We start from the raw sequence: 20,328 nt of genomic DNA, 5'->3' as shown, positions 1-20,328 counted from the left end.
CTGTACACATGCCTAGAAGATTCCATGGGAGGGTGTGTGTCCATTACCCTCCATAGCACATGAGAGCAGTTTTAAGAATGTGTTGTTCGAAAGTGTGGATGCAGTATATATGACAGAGTTCAGTAGAAAGTGCTGATTCGAATTGCCTACTGTGATCTATTGTTATTGTGATAGGGCCACTGAAACACGATATACGTTGGCTGGTAAATGCTTTTGGAGTTGTTTCAGTAGTGATGTCCAGAATTTATGTCGCCTCAACCCACTGCATTACTCTTTTAATCACTGAAAGAACATATCTATATCCATTTGCATCAGGGAGGGGCCAAAAGGGGCTACATGATGAATGTGCTGAAAACAGCCCTTAGGAACTGAGTAACTACCAAGTCATAGTTGTGTGTGCTATCCTATTTTTAACACTGGCAAGCAATACATGCTTGTGTCTAAGACTTAGAGTCTTCCTTGATATTTGGCCAGATGAAGCGGTCAGTGACAAGCTTTCTAGTTGGGTGAATCCCAGGGTGTGAAAGTATGTACAGTTTATCGAAAATAGGTCATCTCGAGGTGCATTGTAACATCTGATTAAGGGGGTTTTGGGAAACATAACAGGGTACTTGTTTTGAAGAACCGAGGATGTCACAGCTTTCGATGGGCAATCCTGTTATGTTGTTGTACAGAAATTCCTGTAACTGTGGGTTCTCTAGTTGTGATATTGTAAGTTTATCAATATCAGTATCTATTGAAATGGTTTTATACGCAAAAGGATATCAGTTACAACATTATCTGCGCCATGCTGCTGTCAGGTATCTATTGTGAATTGTGCAATAAAATCAACATGGCCAAAGTGCCAAGGACAATTAACTTTTATGGGTTAGAATCAGCTAGGAGGGGGACGATGATTTGTATAAACTGTGATAGATCTGCCATCAGTGTAATCTTTTAAGTATCGCATTGCTTCATACACTACCAACATTTCTCTGTTGTAGGCTGATCACTTACATTGTGAGATTTTTGGAAATGAAATTCAGTGGTTGTTGTGTGTCTGCTACTGAATGTTGGAGAACAGTGCCAATTGCAAAATCACTCATATCTGTGGAGATAATAAGTTGGGCAATAGGTAGTATATGATCCATAGTTATAGCCTGGGCAAAGCATCTTAGATTTTGTCAGATATTTGTTGCATATTTGGAGTCCGATAAATACTCTTTTTGCTTGAGGTTGCTTGCCTGCTCCACATCTGTAAGAGGTGTCTGTGTATCGGCTGGATAAGGCAGATGTCTACAATAAAAATTTGTGATGACAAGGGATCAACGTAAGTCATGAAAGGTATGTGGTCGTGGCAGTTGACTAACGAATTTGGCATGTAACTGGTGAGTGTTTCAACTGACATTTATCATCGTTAACGGCGACGCTAAGTTTGCATAAGGCATTCGAAACTAGTTTTAGTCTTTCTTTGTGTTCCTGTCATGAAGTAAAGAAAACTAACATGTTATTCAAATAAGCATATCAGAAGGAGAAGTGAAAGAGGGCTCTGTCTCTAAATCTTTTCCAGGTTTATGTTGCATTTTTATGTCCATATGATATATAAAGAAATTCATGCAGTCCAACAGATGTGATGACAGCTGTCTTTGGAATGTCCTCAGGTTCACAGGGATTAGTAAATATGCTTTCTTACAATGAAATGGTAACTGCCAAATTTTGTGCAAAGCCCTGAATATTTTGGAGTGTGCAGTGTTGTGCAGGAGCTGAGTGCCTGATAGTCGCCTCATAGTCTACAAGTGCTGTCCTGCTTGGGTATAAGTCGAATGAGTCAGACTCTTGGACAATCGACAGTCTAACAATCCCATCTTACAATAACTCCTCTATAACCAACTTAGCCTCATGGAGTTTACCAGGAGCTAGTCCACACACTTTATATCAGACTGATAGCACACTTTTTGAACTGCATACACGGATGAAGTGGGGCAGGGAAGACACACATGACAGATGCACAGACACCAAAAGAGCAATGCACTTGACTGACATGTACAGGTGCTGATGAAGCTGTCACAGGCTACTCTTCTGTTGTGTGAGTGTCTGCTACAGTTTTTCCTGTGTCTGCTCGCTCGCTGACGATGACAGGAGCAGAGTGATGCTGCTGCTTCTGAATAAGCTATTTCAGACATGTCCCAGTGGTAGCAAGTTCGTCTACTGATGTGCAAGTTTTGTCACATATAGCTAGGTATTATTCGCGTAGGCGAAGCGTTTCGTTTGGTATGTCGAAATATTGCTAGGTAGTAAGCTGTAATTCCAGTGCCAATGACAAGCAGTGTTGAAGTATCTGTCAATAGTGTTTGTATATGACGACTGACCTGATGGTCTATGAGCTGAGATCTGCAGTCGTTGCTTGTGTGCCAGCTGGTGCAATGCTGATATCCAGTGAGAGCATGTCCGCTGTTGTGATGCAAAAGAGTTGCACAATACAAATCCAGGGAAATGTGAAAGTGCTTTAGAAAGTAACCCTCCAATACAGGTTTATTGGCATTGGCAGTGAAAACTTCCCAAGTGAACTTGTGTTCTAAACCAAAGTCCAAGATGGAGGTGTGCTTCCATACACTGTGATTTGTGAATAATTTGCCACACATAGCTGAGAGGCAGATAAAGTTTTTTCTCTTAGTGGTAGAACACATGGAATAATATTCACATCAGACTCCATGTCACTGAGAAATTTTTGATTGAAGGTGCAATCCAGAATGTAGAGTGCTGTATGAAGATGGTGTGCCTTAAGATTGACAAACATGTCAAGGTAGTAAGCAACTTCAGTTAGTGGGACAATCGTTTTTCCGATTTGGGTAGTAACAGAATGTCTTGCAGTTATGAGATTTAATTGCTGGTTTGACGCACGTTTTGGTGTGAAACCAGCAATGATATGGTCACATCGTTTTCAGTTGGCCAACTGTTTCTTTTGGCCAGGTGAAACTCGTCGCCTGAGTGGGTGGGAGTGATGTCACCTACAGAATTTTCTGCAAGCTCTCGGTACCGTTCGCCTATTTGGTGACGTATCTCATTTCCTGTACTCTGGCTAAGGCGTGGCTAATCATTGTTGTCTGATGAATTAATCCACTGTAGATGATGTCAATAGATATCTTTACAATCCATAGTGTCCACAAAGTGTGATCTGGCATGAGTGCGGTATTGATCAAATGTTGGAGACATCTCCAGAGTTTTTTAACACGTTTTTGCGTCTAAATTTTCGAAGTAGATAACTTGACGCACTTGCTGTTCTTGTGTTGGGGTGACATACCGAATGAGTGCATTCTTCAGTGCATCGTATTTGCTGATATCTGGGTGTGATAATATAATAACACTAATTAGACCTGCATGCTCCCTGAGATGGCACAGTAAGTTGTCAAACTTTGAAGTATCATCAGAAATGCCACGATAGTGGAAAATGCACTCCGTGACAATGAATCACATGTTTGGCTGTTGAGCACAGAACGTTGGTAGAGATGAATTAAGCTGCAAAGAGCTACTGTGAAAATGCTGACGTCTAGGTAGCACTGTATTTGGACGGAGAGCAACGACGACTGAGCTGTAGTGGGGAGGCAGCGGTGCGGACGTAAAATTCGGGATAGCGTCTGTGCATGGCCTCACCAGATGGGATATGTATCATGATGCAAACATGTTTGGCAACATCGTACGGGATGTGTGAGGCACAGCATTATTGAACAATGTTGGTCCCTATCTGTCCGTGTTAGTTTGTTGAAAGGGTGACATTCGTTTCCGAAGTTACACAGAAGACAGCCAATCGGTACAACTGATACTCATTGTTCAGATATAAAAACGTCATTGTTGATACCACCGGCGCTGCACGAGAGTGTCACTTTCACGTTTAACTGACGGCAGGAGTTTTCGCTATTGTGTGCAAAACACATGCATAAACGACAGGGCTCTAGAGCTGACTGAGTCAAAGATCTTTGCTACAGCGGAACTGCAGTGCTGCCAACTCTCTAAAACGAAATGATGTGGCCTGTGTGTGTGTGTGTGTGTGTGTGTGTGTGTGTGTGTGTGGCTAGGATCTCGCGTCGGGTAGACCGGTCGCCTCGTGGAAGTCCGTTTAACTGAACCTGCTTTGGCTACTTGCGTGTCGATCCAAAACAAAATAAGGTTAATCTGTCTACACGAAAAAGCTAGAAAATTTTTGCGATACTTAAAAATATAATACGTTTGTTTATAAATAACTCAACTGCTACCAGTCACGATTTTCTTTATTTCATTTTTCGCACAACGCGTTTCGGGAAATGATTCCCGTTTTCAAGTACGTTTTTTTGTGTTTGTTATGTCATTCCTATGTGATGTTGCTGATAAATGAGATTCTGCTTCATTTCGTACTGAAACTGGAAGTACAAATTCTTCTAAATTTCGCCACTAACTTCACAATATATTGCAGAATCTCACACATCGGCAACATCACATAGGAATGACATAACAACCACAAAAACGCACTTGAAAATGGAAATCATTTCCCGAAACGCGTCGTGCGAAAAATAAAATAAAGAAAATCGTGACTGGTATCAGATGAGTTATTTGTAAACAAACCTATTGTTTTCACAGTCGCAGGCTTTCAGAACCGTTTACAATAGATCAAATCAGATTTGCGATAATTGTATTATGTAACAGTATCTAAATAATGTAGTAAGTAGCTATCTTATGCGTCAAAAATACATTAAGACATCGCATCTAAACTAGGCACATCGCTCCTCTAGAGTAGATAGAAACAAGAATTAATTTCTGTTTATTTTCTTTATCTGGAATCTGCTGGATGTTGCAGTACTATAGACCATTAACCATGAGAGTATAACATTATTTGAATCACATATCCTTGATAATACAGAAACAATAGACATGCATTTTTAAAATGCAAAGCGCTCGAAATGCAACGCTATACATGTTAATTTAAATATTAATGTGTACTCATGAAACACATATTTAGTAGAGCCTATTGCTGTGTAGCTGATTGCATCCCTTGAGTAATTTGAAGTAAAATACTAGTCAAAATAATAAAATAGGAAACTAGGAGATTCAGGATACTATAAGCGCATTTTTGAATGATTTCTGTCAAATATAAGTTAGTTGTGGGAACGCACAATTGAATCACACCGGATAAGCATATGGTGACGATGGAACAAACATAGCGACAGGCAGTTAGGTGCACATGTAGAATCTTCTAAAGAATTGTCATTTAAATTATTAGCCTATGCCGCAAGAAGATATCAGTTGTTCTCATCAATGACAAAAATTCGATCGCAGTAGAAGTGACGACAGAAACAGCACTTCATTTCAATTTCTTCTCGCTGTATGACATTTATACAGTTATGTGCTGCCATATGTTATACTGCATTGCGTTTTATCCTGTCTCGTGTTCTATGATAATTATGTCTTCTACAGGCAGGGACTCGATAGCTTCGTGCTGAGATTCAAAGCCGAAATGATCAGTAAAATACCAGAAAACCGAGGACGAATATTCATCATCAGTTATTTTTTATCTGATGACACAATGTCGGTATTTGAAGCCCAACAGACAGGTGAGTGACAAAACAAAGTCTCATGCTACAGACGTTATGTTACTGTACAATACATTTACAATATAACATTTGAGTAATGTTTAATTTTAAGACACTGTTTAATTTTTGGCAGGTTTTAAGGGAGGTATGTTTTATGCACGTGACAAGATGTACAAACCTGGGCAAGATTTTTTTACAAACAAAGAACCAGACGCCTACACTACCCAGGATTTGTTCGTTGGGAACGTTCTCAATATCCACGAATTTCTTTTCCGACTAGTCGCCGCCGACGAATATGCTCTGCGATATATGGAGATTAATTCTAACGAGGTTAGTGATTGCTGATGATTATGTAGCTTTCGTTCGTTTTATTTCTGTCTTTGATCTTAATAGATATGGAGCTAGAAAATCAATCTGACATTCATAGAACGTGGAAGTATAACATTCGGTTTGTCCACAGCTAAATTGTAAACTATAGGTTACTGTGCTTGTACAGCTCTCACTCAAGTTCATAACATAAACTTACCATGAGAGTAAGACTGTTATTCCAATTAATCACCGTTCTACTGATTAATTGTCACTGTTGAATCTGTAATTGCCACAACTGAGTCTGAGTTACATTCGTTTTATTGTTTACCATTAGCTGTAGTGGATGTTTAGTCGAAAACATCCTCTGCCTGAGATATGCCCAAGAAAACGCCTTTAATTAATAAGCAAGCGTCACACCTAATTTGAGGTAATAACTGACTCAACCAGGAGTTTGCCGTAATCAGAACTTGCGCGCTAATGACAGTCTTTCAAGCAACTGTACTAACTGAGAAAAAGTTGAATCATAAATTTATTTTGTTCTTAACAGTTACTAGTCATTGTGTGTACGAAGTAGTATTTTTTATTTTCCTACAAAGGTATGCATTTTATACTCAGTCTATAGTTCAGAGGAAGATTAGAAATCAGTGTTATGGTACCATGAAATTATTCACTTTGAACGACGGCGGTGTATATTATGTGTTATTTTACTTGAAGTGGCGGGAACACACATCATGAAGCAAGTAATCGGAATTTAAAAATAGGTGACTGGAATTTTTTATGTCAGTGGCTTAAACAACTTCACTCTGCAGCGCCGTCACGCTCAATACCAGGCATTTCGTGCATGGATAATAGCTAAGAGTCATTCAGTTACTACTGTTTGCTGATGATTCCATTTTCACATTGACAGCATATCGATGAGACAACGAAAGTAACATGAATTATAGAGGCACTTTTTTCAGCATCGCTTGTCTGTAAATGCGTGGTTTTCTAATAGCGACAGTCGAGTAAGAAGGTGTTATGTCTTGCCGAATCGTCTATCACAGTCCATGTGCGGATTCAGTAGAACCATTGGAAAGTTCCCTTGGTTCGTGGCTGGGCACGAACTTTCAGCGTCTAGGTCAGCTAACAAATCACCTATGGATCACCCTGTTCATTGGCCACAAGAGCCGATATTATATTACGTTATTCACTGAAAATTGTGTCTGTTCTTTCGGACAACTCCTGAAGAACAGACACTACATATATTAACTTCTTATTCTTACTTCTAGGCACAATCACAAAACACGTTTTTAATCGTGACCCATTTCGACCATATATGGACTATTTTTAGAAACTTCAGTCGAAAGAGGAAGAAAAATTTATTCTAAAAACTTCAATATTATGTCAGCTCAACTTACAAATGACGCAAAGTAAAATTCAGAATCTGCCCAGCGCATGCCGTTAGGGGTTAACTTTTATACGACAAAAAAAATAGTTCATGAAATGATTTGTCATGCTAAACCAGTGAATAAAAACGGAATTATTTAGGCATACCAAGCGCTACCTTACTTTCTTCACTCCTTGTGCTAGGTGGACGTGTCTTCTCTGTGTCAGTGCTAAATTTGGCATTAAGATACCACCCTCATAATGATACGACAGAATCTCATCAGCAGAACTGCACTTAATAATACATAGAGAACCGACAATAACACTAAACTTTGTATCGGATGTTTTAAAAACTAAGGTAAATTATTGCTGATTACTTTTCATAAATTTCTTTTACGCCTAGATTTAGTATATGTTACTGTAAATCCATTCGAAACAGACTCTTAAGTATATATAAATTTTTAAAAACGAAACTTTTCGCTCTTTGATTTCCTGAAATATTCATCATTCCGACTTTAACATTGTAAGTTAGATTTCTGAGTTTTTGGTTTTTTTTTGTGTTTCGCTGATCGGTATAAACATATCTGGCATGGAGGTAATAAGCTTGGAAAACACAGACGCGACTTGGATTATGCCACACAGAAAACTTATTCTGCTACTCCTGTATAGTTAGATGTTGGTTGAACAACTATTCAATAACGTCGTTTCTCACTGTTGCGCTGTTGATGTTAACAGGGGCATATTTACGCATTAGTTCGCGGTTAGCACGTTTCACATTATTTCTTACATTCCTAAATGGCTAAAACTGATCATAAATGCTAGAAATAAGTAGAGTGATATGCTACGTCGCGCATACGATAATTTGTAGGGGGGGGGGGGGGGTAACTAGACTTGGGGGTATCGAGTACTTTTTATATTTTGCAAGAGGCTCACTGAGAGCAAAGTGGGGAGCAGGGGGAGGGGAAGAGCCACACTTGCCTCCGGTATGCTCATCGTTGACGATATGGAACAGAAGTGAATAATTATAGTTCGTGCTGCAATCTGCTGGTGATTGCTAAGATTAACTCCTCAGTGCCTGCTTTGACGTCATATCATGGCATTTGATTGTAAGAGTTTGTTGTGTGACAATGAGAACTGGAAATCCATATAGCAAGGATTCAAAATTTGTGGAGATAAGAAACTTTTATTTGATTTTCAGCAGTCTGTTATAGTGTCGCGACACTTCGCCTCGATGTTGTGGCCTACCGCGCCAGCAGCGCCCCAAGCGGCCAGTAACCTAAACTGTTCAGGTCGGCGCGATCGTTAAAGCGAATAGTAGTTGTTTATCTTGATTTCCACAATGTTTTTACAAGTGGGAACGCTTGTAACGCAACAAAATTGTAGCAACAACAGGAAGAAGACACTACAGCTGCCTTTTTTTCAGGTTTCCTAAGGACCCCGAGATGTACACTCCTGGAAATGAAAAAAAGAACACATTGACACCGGTGTGTCAACCCACCATACTTGCTTCGGACACTGCGAGAGGGCTGTACAAGCAATGATCACACGCACTGCACAGCGGACACACCAGGAACCGCGGTGTTGGCCGTCGAATGGCGCTAGCTAAGCAGCATTTGTGCACCGCCGCCGTCAGTCTCAGCCAGTTTGCCGTGGCATACGGAGCTCCATCGCAGTCTTAAACACTGGTAGCATGCCGCGACAGCGTGGACGTGAACCGTATGTGCAGCTGACGGACTTTGAGCGAGGGCGTATAGTGGGCATGCGGGAGGCCGGGTGGACGTACCGCCGAATTGCTCAACACGTGGGGCGTGAGGTCTCCACAGTACATCGATGTTGTCGCCGGTGGTCGGCGGAAGGTGCACGTGCCCGTCGACCTGGGACCGCACCGCAGCGACGCACGGATGCACGCCAAGACCGTAGGATCCTACGCAGTGCCGTAGGGGACCGCACCGCCACTTCCCAGCAAATTAGGGACACTGTTGCTCCTGGGGTATCGGCGAGGACCATTCGCAACCGTTTCCATGAAGCTCGGCTACGGTCCCGCACACCGTTAGGCCGTCTTCCGCTCACGCCCCAACATCGTGCAGCCCGCCTCCAGTGGTGTCGCGACAGGCGTGAATGGAGGGACGAATGGAGACGTGTCGTCTTCAGCGATGAGAGTCGCTTCTGCCTTGGTACCAACGATGGTCGTATGCGTGTTTGGCGCCTTGCAGGTGAGCGCCACAATCAGGACTGCATACGACCAAGGCACACAGGGCCAACACCCGGCATCATGGTGTGGGGAGCGATCTCCTACACTGGCCGTACACCTCTGGTGATCGTCGAGGGGACACTGAATAGTGCACGGTACATCCAAACCGTCATCGAACCCATCGTTCTACCATTCCTAGACCGGCAAGGGAACTTGCTGTTCCAACAGGACAATGCACGTCCGCATGTATCCTGTGCCACCCAACGTGCTCTAGAAGGTGTAAGTCAACTACCCTGGCCAGCAAGATCTCCGGATCTGTCCCCCATTGAGCATGTTTGGGACTGGATGAAGCGTCGTCTCACGCAGTCTGCACGTCCAGCACGAACGCTGGTCCAACTGAGGCGCCAGGTGGAAATGGCATGGCAAGCCTTTCCACAGGACTACATCCAGCATCTGTACGATCGTCTCCATGGGAGAATAGCAGCCTGCATTGCTGCGAAAGGTGGATATACACTGTACTAGTGCCGACATTGTGCATGCTCTGTTGCCTGTGTCTATGTGCCTGTGGTTCTGTCAGTGTGATCATGTGATGTATCTGACCCCAGGAATGTGTCAATAAAGTTTCCCCTTCCTGGGACAATGAATTCACGGTGTTCTTATTTCAATTTCCAGGAGTGTATATACCATCATGTTACAAAACTGTATTTGTCAGGATTCGTTTGCAAACTAGATATGCATTGATGATTGATATTTCATTTTAGGAGCAGAAAATGGTTAGTTAACGGCAGACGAGAAGACCTTATGAAAAAAGACCCAGTTTACCTTTACAATAATATTAAGTATTGTTTGCTACATTTCGAACAAAACCGGTCCATGAACGCAGACAATAATAAACTCATGTGGAATGCAGTACCCACACTGTCTGACATCCCAAATACGCCACCTCATCTGACGATGAAAAGGAAACTGCCGCAAAGGTTCGACAATCCATCTAAAGCTGAAAACAGTCCATAAACCTTTACATTCCAAAAATCTGAAGAACTTTATTGAGATGTCCGTTCTGGAAACCAGATAAACCACCAACGAAAAAATGTTACTGAACAGCTTGTAGAACACATGATGGAGCCAGCGTTAATTCACCAACAAGCAAGTTTCAAACTAGGGAGGAATTGTACATCTCAAATTATTAATCTGGTCTAGTATATAGAAGATGGGTTAGAAACACACACTATTGCAGGTTTTCCTCTCATCTACCTGATAGCTGTTTATGATGCTGTTAATGATCATACATTGTTAAATAAGGTCAATGAAATTGAAAAACCTTTTGTAAAAGAGTTCTGTGTAGTCTTCAGGGACAACAACAGTCGATTGTGACGTCTGAAAAACTGTGTACCACAGGACAACGTATTTGCCTCTAATCTTTTTAACATCTATACTAATTGTTAGCGACTCCCAGACCTCACCTCATGTCTTCTTTACACAGATGACAGGGTTTCTCAACCCAGGCTAAGCCGTTAAAATGTAAATGTCGTGTGACTAGGGCCTCCCATCGGGTAGACCATTCGCCGGGTGCAAGTCTTCCGATTTGACGCCACTTCGGCGACTTGCATGTCGAGCAAAGCCGTTTAAAGAGGTGGATGTTCACCTGGGAGATGCTTTGAAGAAGGTGAGAATTTATGACAATAAGAATGAGTTTCACCAAAACTCATTTCAAACCCAACTGTGTGTTTTCCGTCTCAAACACAGATAGGCGAATCGTAAACTCAGTGTCTCGTGGAAGGAGTGAGATGCTGTAACTTATCCAAACATGTAACTGTGACACTTGCCATAAATAACATCCTTAAGAAGATACTTGGTAGTACATTGGGCTCTCAGCCAAGAACTTAAGAATGATAACGTTATCAGTGCTGCTCCGCAACAAAATATGTATGCGCAGTCGGGGCACGCCAAACTTGTTGACAAGTCACTGAATACACGTGGAGACTTACTACGGAATGTTTGTGGCCTACGTTTGCGAAATTATATCACCTGGTAGTATTGCCACCATAGACATCCGTCGTTAGGTCGCTGACACTGTGCAATGACAAAACCTTGTTACCAAACGTAGCCTTCTATTACGTCAACCAACCGTTCGAATACTGACATTCAGGAAAAAGCAATGAAAATCAGCAACATTTTGCTAACGAGTACATCCAAAGCAAGAATACAAATGTGGAAAAAAAAGCTGATCCTCATTGGCCTCAGATATCTGAAAATCTCCTTCCTGGCCTCAAAGAGAAATGAGCTCATGCTCTCAATCGTCTATTCTCTGGAGTCAGAAGATCCAGATGTCACCTTGAAAAACGGGGATTTCAGTCGTTACAGTCAATTGCAATGGCGAAGACATACATTTACTCCATGGAGTGTATTACAGAAACGTGGGTGTTGTGAACGTTTTCAACTCATATTAGTGTTAAATCCAGTCTAGTCGTCAAATGTAGGGTATCTAGGAAACCTGCTTTCTCTGATCGCTAGGCAACATTCAAACAAATCGCATTATTGAGTTTTATTACAAAAAGAAAAGATTACATTACTTAACTTTGTGTTACACAGATGTGTCGCAGGCTAGGGCGACATGCAAAATAAGCAATGTTCTTCACTACACACAATCCTAAGTCGCTGCTATACAAGTGCCTAATCTTGAAGCTACTATTTGACTCGCCCGCGACCAGTCGGTCGTAGCGCTTATGTCCTTTTCACATAGGGGCCGCTGCTGTGCAGTTGGCTGACGTCTTTATATTTATTTATTTATTTACACATCCAGTTCCGTAAGACCAAACTGAGCAGGAAACCTCCAAGGTCATGGAACGTATCAGTACATGAAATTACAAGACAAAAGCAACAACAGATAAAAATAAAATGTTTATGAAGCCAAAACAAAGTCAAGCCATAATTTTAAGTAAAACGCGATAAATCATAAGAATCAGATTAAGTTTTCAAGAAACTCATCAACTGAATAGATGGAGTGACTCACGAGGAAACTCTTCACTTTAGATTTGAAAGCGCGTGGATTACTGCTAAGGTTTTTGATTTCTTGTGGTAGCTTATCGAAAATGGATGCAGCAGTATACAATACACCTTTCTGCATAAGAAATAAGGAAGTCCGATCTAAAGACAGGTTGAATTTCTCCCGAGTATTAACTCAGGGAAAGCTGCTTATTCTTGGCAATAAGCTGATATTGTTAACAAGGAACAACAGTAAAGAACACATATATATTGAGAGGTCTGTGTCAAAATACCCAGACTACTGAACACGGATCGACGAGAAGTTCGCGGACGTACACCACTTACTGCCCGAATCGCCCGTTTCTGAGCTAAAAATATCCTTTTAGAATGGGAAGAGTTACCCCAAAATATAATACCACACGACATGTTGTTGTTGTCTTCAGTCCTGAGACTGGTTTGATGCAGCTCTCCAAGCTGCTCCATCCTGTGCAAGCTTCTTCATCTCCCAGTACCTACTGCAACCTACATCCTTCTGAACCTGCTTGGTGTACTCATCTCTTAGTCTCCCTCTACGATTTTTACCCTCCACGCTGCCCTCCAATACTAAATTGGTGATCCCTTGATGTCTCAGAACATGTCCTACCAAATGGTCCCTTCTTCTTGTCAAGTTGTGCCACAAACTTCTCTTCTCCCCAATCCTATTCAACACCTCCTAATTACACTCCTGGAAATGGAAAAAAGAACACATTGACACCGGTGTGTCAAACCCACCATACTTGCTCCGGACACTGCAAGAGGGCTGTACAAGCAATGATCACACGCACGGAACAGCGGACACACCAGGAACCGCGGTGTTGGCCGTCGAATGGCGCTAGCTAAGCAGCATTTGTGCACCGCCGCCGTCAGTGTCAGCCAGTTTGCCGTGGCATACGGAGCTCCATCGCAGTCTTTAACACTGGTAGCATGCCACGACAGCGTGGACGTGAACCGTATGTGCAGTTGATGGACTTTGAGCGAGGGCGTATAGTGGGCATGCGGAAGGCCGGGTGGATGTACCGCCGAATTGCTCAACACGTGTGGCGTGAGGTCTCCACAGTACATCGATGTTGTCGCCAGTGGTCGGCGGAAGGTGCACGTGCCCATCGACCTGGGACCAGACTGCAGCGACGCACGGATGCACGCCAAGACCGTAGGATCCTACGCAGTGCCGTAGGGGACCGCACCGTCACTTCCCAGCAAATTAGGGACACTGTTGCTCCTGGGGTATCGGCGAGGACCATTCGCAACCCTCTCCATGGAGCTGGGCTACGGTCCCGCACACCGTTAGGCCGTCTTCCGCTCACGCCCCAACATCGTGCAGCCCGCCTCCAGTGGTGTCGCGACAGGCGTGAATGGAGGGACGAATGGAGACGTGTCGTCTTCAGCGATGAGAGTCGCTTCTGTCTTGGTGCCAATGATGTTTGTATGCGTGTTTGGCGCCGTGCAGGTGAGCGCCACAATCAGGATTGCATACGACCGAGGCACACAGGGCCAACACCCGGCATCATGGTGTGGGGAGCGATCTCCTACACTGGCCGTACACCTCTGGTGATCGTCGAGGGGACACTGAATAGTGCACAGTACATCCAAACCGTCATCGAACCCATCGTTCTACCATTCCTAGACCGGCAAGGAAACTTGCTGTTCCAACAGGACAATGCACGTCCGCATGTATCCCGTGCCACCCAAGTGCTCTAGAAGGTGTAAGTCAACTACCCTGGCCAGCAAGATCTCCGGATCTGTCCCCCATTGAGCATGTTTGGGACTCGATGAAGCGTCGTCTCACGCGGTCTGCACGTCCAGCACGAACGCTGGTCCAACTGAGGCGCCAGGTGGAAATGGCATGGCAAGCCGTTCCACAGGACTACATCCAGCATCTCTACGATCGTCTCCATGGGAGAATAGCAGCCTGCATTGCTGCATGCTCTGTTGCCTGTGTCTATGTGCCTGTGGTTCTGTCAGTGTGATCATGTGATGTATCTGACCCCAGGAATGTGTCAATAAAGTTTCCCCTTCCTGGGACAATGAATTCACGGTGTTCTTATTTCAATTTCCAGGAGTGTAGTTATGTGATCTACCCATCTAATCTTCAGCATTCTTCTGTAGCACCGGATTTCGAAAGCTTCTATTCGCTTCTTGTCTATACTATTTATCGTCCATGTTTCACTTCCATCCACACGACATAAGCGAATGAAAATAAACAAAGTAGACAAATGTACGTGTCGAACGATCACTCACTTCAGTTACCATTCTAATAGTAAAAATGGCAGCTTTAAGTTTCTGAACAAGATCCTGAACGTGGGCGTTACGTGACAGCTTACTACCTATCTCAACACCTTGAAATTTGAACTGTTCAGTTTCACTAATCATCTGCCCATTCTGTGAAATTAAAACGTCAGGCTTGGTCGAATAGTGGGTTAGAAACTGTAAAAACTGAGTCTTACTGTGATTTTTCTACAAGCCATGAACTTATGTCATGAACTGCACTATTTGAAACTGAGCCAATGTTGCACACAACATCCTTTAATACCAAGCTAGTGTCATCAGCAAACAGTAGTATTTTAAAATTACCTGTAATATTAGAGGACATATCATTTATATAAATAAGAAACAGGAGTGGCTCCAGCATAGATCCCTGCCACCCCCGCCCTACTTCCCCCATTTGACCGTGCCCCACTCAGACTCCTCATCACACCCACTCTCAACGCTATGAGTAAGACATTTTGCTGTCTGTTTTTAAAGTAAGAGTTGAACCAATTGTGAGCCACTCCCCGTATTCCATAATGGTCCAACTTCTGGAGCAATATTTTGTGATCAACACAATCAAACGCCTTAGTTCAATGAAAAAATTTGCCTAGCTTTCGAAACCTTTTGTTTAATCCATCCAGTGCCTCACAGAGAAAAAAATATAGCATTTTCATTTGTTAAACGTCTTTTATAGCCAAACTGTACATTTGATAGCAAATTACATGATATAAAATGATCAATTACCCTTATATACACAGCCGTTTCAATAACTTTAGCAAACACTGATGGCATAGAAATAGGTCTAAAATTGTCTACATTATCCCTTTACCCTATTTATAAAGCGACTTTACTACTGAGTGCTTTAAAGTTCAGGAAATTGACCATTCCTGAAGGAAAAATTACAAATATGGCTAAGTACAGGGCAAACATGTACATCACAGTACTTTAATGTTCTGCTAGGCACTTCATCGTAACCATGAGAGTGCTTAGTCTTTTCTCTCGTTCCCGACTGGCGTACCGGCGCTTGATTTTGCGCCGTAACAGTTAGCAACAGTCATGAGCTATCGGCGAGAAGAAAGACTATTCTCATTAACGATATCGTTTGTCGAAGACTTTATGACCATGTATAACCATTTAATCATTGTCGCCCATAAGCCATCAAAGCACATACATAAATATCTCTCATTCACACGGACGGTTGTCAAGCACAGTACCACTTGCAAAATGTAAACGGCACTTATTATTATTTTTGAACCATGTGTTTGTTTACCCTTCGTTTATTTTTCACCCACATAATCACTGATCGTCATGTTAACTTATCTTTCCGTCTCTTCGTGGTAGAACAACTTCGTAATGATACATAAAAAGCACAGTATTGTGAGTGTTCTACAGTATATGTACTGTAGAACGCACACAAGAATACAGACCGTAGAACGGACACAACTGTGGCGTCAATCAGAGATCTCGTTGCCACACAAAAGTTGGCAAAGCGAATCGACACCACGGACAGTAGCGAGGGCTCGCTGCAATCCGCTCCTGAAGACCGCACTTCCCCTCTTGGCATATCAGCGCCCTCACGCTCAGCTAGCAGGAGCTCTGCCCAGTTCGTGACCTCATCTGAAGGAATCAGCATGTAGTACAGGATCAACGCGATACTTAAAGTTTCTGCCGGAACATTGTACCTCAAGAGAACAGTTTGTTAATTAGTGCATCGAGTGATACTGTGCTACTCCATGACAGTCGTCAGCTATCCAGTACTCCTGGGGCACAAAAGAGTGTCAAAGTTATGTAAGTCTTTTATTCATTTATTTAATAAAATGAACTAATATTTCATGTGTTATAGTTTGAAGGGCCTTCTCCCAGAGCAACCAAAGAACTTACAGTTGTGGCTGGACGAAAGTAATTTTGTCTGGTCACAACAACAATATTGAGCTTTTCATTTATAACTAATCGACATATTTACTCTCTTTTCTCACCGCTGTACATTTAAGTCACAAGTGAATTAGTTCGCTGAGAGGAAGTTAGATATGGAGCATCAGGTGCCACAAAGGATACCGAGGAGGTTCTCAGATTTATGTCTGTGAGGTACTACCAAGCACCAGTACTGATGGTAACTCGATCTTGTTTCATCTTTCCAGCCCTTAAACTCCTTTGCTGGCTCAGTGCATTTTTCTAAATCTAAGCAGACCACGTAGATACCCGCGATTGCGAGCCTTGTCGTCTGTTCTCGGCAGCTCTGTGTCGCTGAAACAATGCCAATCTAACATCTTTCCTACCTTCCCTTCATTTTCTACGATGCGGAAAATCTTCAAAAGCGCTTTCCATATTTGGTAGGCAAGTGACAGTTACCATCGAAAACCTTAAATTCTAATTCAAACGAATCTCTGAGATGCATCCCATGTGAGAAGCGATCTGGCCCTCCACCCTTCTGCCTATTGCTCTCCAGAAGGGTCCATGACAGACTTCGAAATTGTCTAAATAACCCCAAAAAATGTTTAATATTTGTCACTTTAGCTAGTCAACCCTGTGGTTGCCTGTTCATTGACCTTTGTTTGTTATGGGGTTTCCATTGGTCTTCTACCCTCTTTCAATAATTACATCTGGTGCTGCATTCTGAGAGGACCTAAGTAGTGGATGAAGGTGGTTCCCCGTACAGTGTTGGGCCAATCTATATCAGCGTCTTAAGACTCTAACCCCTCCCCTCCCCTTCAAGATCATCCCTCATGGTCACCTTCTACCTTTCAAGATCTCTCCCTCATTCTCAATGTTACCCCCATCCCTATCCCCACAATTACTTCTTCCCTTCTCCTCATTACGCCACAATTGCCCCTCCCATCCATTCTCTCTCCACTGTCTTCGTATGCTGAAGTTTATTATTTAAAAAAGTTGAAAGTGATATAGCTGCAAACCTGTTGTTATTATTGTTATTCTCTTATTGTGGTCTTCTGTTCAAAGATTTAATTCATGCAGCTCTCCATGCTACTCTATCCTGTGCAAGTCTCTTCACCTCCGAGTAACAACTTCAACCTACATCATTTTCAATCTGCTCTTGGTCTCCCTCTACGATTTCTACCCGCCACGCGTCCGTCCAGTACTAAATTTGTGATCCCTTGATGTCTCAAAATGTGTGCTACTAAAAGACCCTTTCTTTTAGTCAGGTTCTACCACAAAGTTCTCTTTTCCTCAATTCTGTTCAGTACCTCATCATTACTTATGTGATCTCCCCATCTAGTACTCAGCATTCTTCTGTAACACCACACTTCGAAATCTTCTATTCTCTTCTTGTGTAAACTGTTCATCGTCCATGTTTCACTTCCATACATGACCAACTTCCATACAAACACTTTCAGAAAGGATTTCCTCACTCTTAAATCTATATTCGATGTTAACAAGTTTCTCTTCTTTAGAAACGCTTTTCTTGCCATGGCCAGTCTATTTTATGTCCTCCCTACTTCGACCATCATCAGTTATTTTGCTCCCCAAATAGCAGAATTCGTCTACTGCTGTAAGTGTCTCATTTCCTAATCTAATTCCCTACCATCACCTGGTTTAATTTGACGAAATTCCATTATTCTCGTTTTGCTTTTGTTGATGTTCATCTTATGCCCTCTTTCAAGACATTGTCAATTCCGTTCAACTGCTCTTCATAGTCTTTTGCTGTATCTTCATAATTACAATGTCATCGGCAAACCTCAAAGTTCTGTGTCTTCTCCCTGTACTTTAATTCCTAACCCAAATTTTTCTTTTGTTTCCTGTACTGATTACTCAATATACAGATTGAATAACATCTGGAATAGACTACAACCCCGTCTCACTCCCTTCTCAACCACTGCTTCCCTTTCTTGTCCCTCGACTCTTACGACTACCATCTGGTTTCTGTACAAGTTGTAGATAGCCTTTCGCTTCGTGTGTTTTATCGCTTCTGCCCTCAGAATTTCAAAGAGAGTATTCCAGTGAACACTGTCAAAAGTTTTCTCTAAGTCCTCGATTGCTATAAACGTAGGTTTGCCTTTCCTTAACTTATCTTCTATGAGTAGTCGTAGGGTCAGTATTGCCTCGCGTGTTCCTACATTTCTTCGGAATCCAAATTGATCTTTCCTGAGGTCGGTTTCTATCAGTTTTTCCATTCTTCTGTAAAGAATTCGTGTTGGTATTTTGCAACCGTAACTTATTTAACTGATAGTTGCGTAATTTCTATATTTGTCAGCACATGCTTTCCTTGGAATTGGTATTATTATATTCTTCTTGAAGTCTGGGGGTATTTCGCTTGTCTAATACATCTTACTCCTCAGATGGAAGAGGTTTGTCATGGCTGGATCTCCCAAGGCAATCAGTAGTTCTAATGGAATGTTGTCTACTCTCGGGGCCTTGTTTCGACTTAAGACTTTCAGTGCTTTGTCAAATTCTTCACACATTATCCTATCTCCCTTCTTATCTTCATCTACGTCCTCTTCCGTTTCCATAATACTGCTCTCAAGTACATCTCCCTTGTATAACCCTCTATATACTCCTTCCACCTTCCTGCTTTCCCTTCTTTGATTAGGACTGGTTTTTTATCTGAGCCCATGATATTCATACAGATGGTTCTCTTTCCTCCAAAGGCCTCTTTCACTTTCCTCCAGACCCTAGTGATACAGGGTGTTATAAAAAGGTACGGCCAAACTTTCAGGAAACATTCATCACACACAAATAACGAAAAGACGTTATGTGGACATGTGTCCGGAAACGCTTAATTTCCATGATAGAGCTCATTTTAGTTTCGTCAGTATGTACTCTACTTCCTCGATTCACCGCCAGTTGGCCCAATTTAAGGAAGGTAATGTTGACTTCGGTGCTTGTGTTGACATACGACTCATTGCTCTACAGTACTAGCATCAAGCACATCAGTACGTAGCATCAACAGGTTAGTGTTAATCACGAACGTGGTTTTGCAGTCGGTGCAATGTTTACAAATGCGGAGTTGGCAGATGCCCATTTGATGTATGGATTAGCACGGGGCAATAGCCGTGGCGCGGTACGTTTGTATCGAGACAGATTTCCAGAACGAAGGTGTCCCGACAGGAAGACGTTCGAAGCAATTGATCGTCGTCTTAGGGAGCACGGAACATTCCAGCCTGTGACTCGCGACAGGGGAAGACCTAGAACGACGAGGACACGTGAAATGGACCAATCAATTCTTCGTGCAGTTGACGGTAACCCTAATGTCAGCGTCAGAGAAGTTGCTGCTGTACAAGGTAACGTTGACCGCGTCACTGTATGGAGAGTGCTACGGGAGAACCAGTTGTTTCCGTACCATGTACAACGTGCGCAGGCACTATCAGCAGCTGATTGGCCTCCACGGGTACACTTCTGCAAATGGTTCATCCAACAATGTGTCAATCCTCATTTCAGTGCAAATGTTCTCTTTACGGATGAGGCTTCATTCCAACGTGATCAAATTGTAAATTTTCACAATCAACGTGTGTGGGCTGACGAGAATCCGCACGCAATTGTGCAATTACGTCATCAACACAGATTTTCTGTGAACGTTTGGACAGGCATTGTTGGTGATGTCTTGATTGGGCCCCATGTTCTTCCACCTACGCTCAATGGAGCACGTTATCATGACTTCATACGGGATACTCTACCTGTGCTGCTAGAATATGTGCCTTT

General features: G+C 42.6%; 1 protein-coding gene across 2 annotated transcripts in view; it reads left to right on the top strand.

Annotated features, from left to right (window-relative positions):
• The window catches only part of LOC126335356 (EF-hand domain-containing family member C2-like), a 245,877-nt gene that overhangs the window by 174,604 nt on the left and 50,945 nt on the right, over nucleotides 1-20,328 (top strand). For both annotated transcript variants that reach the window (XM_049998543.1, XM_049998544.1), the window contains exons 8-9: nucleotides 5,425-5,561; nucleotides 5,674-5,870. In XM_049998543.1, coding sequence (XP_049854500.1) covers nucleotides 5,425-5,561; nucleotides 5,674-5,870 — 334 coding nt within the window. The remainder of the gene's footprint in view (nucleotides 1-5,424; nucleotides 5,562-5,673; nucleotides 5,871-20,328) is intronic.

This window comes from Schistocerca gregaria, chromosome 2 (genome assembly GCF_023897955.1).
Source record: "Schistocerca gregaria isolate iqSchGreg1 chromosome 2, iqSchGreg1.2, whole genome shotgun sequence".
NCBI classification, from domain to species: Eukaryota; Metazoa; Arthropoda; class Insecta; order Orthoptera; family Acrididae; genus Schistocerca; species Schistocerca gregaria.
Note: the sequence above shows the minus strand (reverse complement) of the source record. Positions and strands in the feature narration are given on the sequence as shown.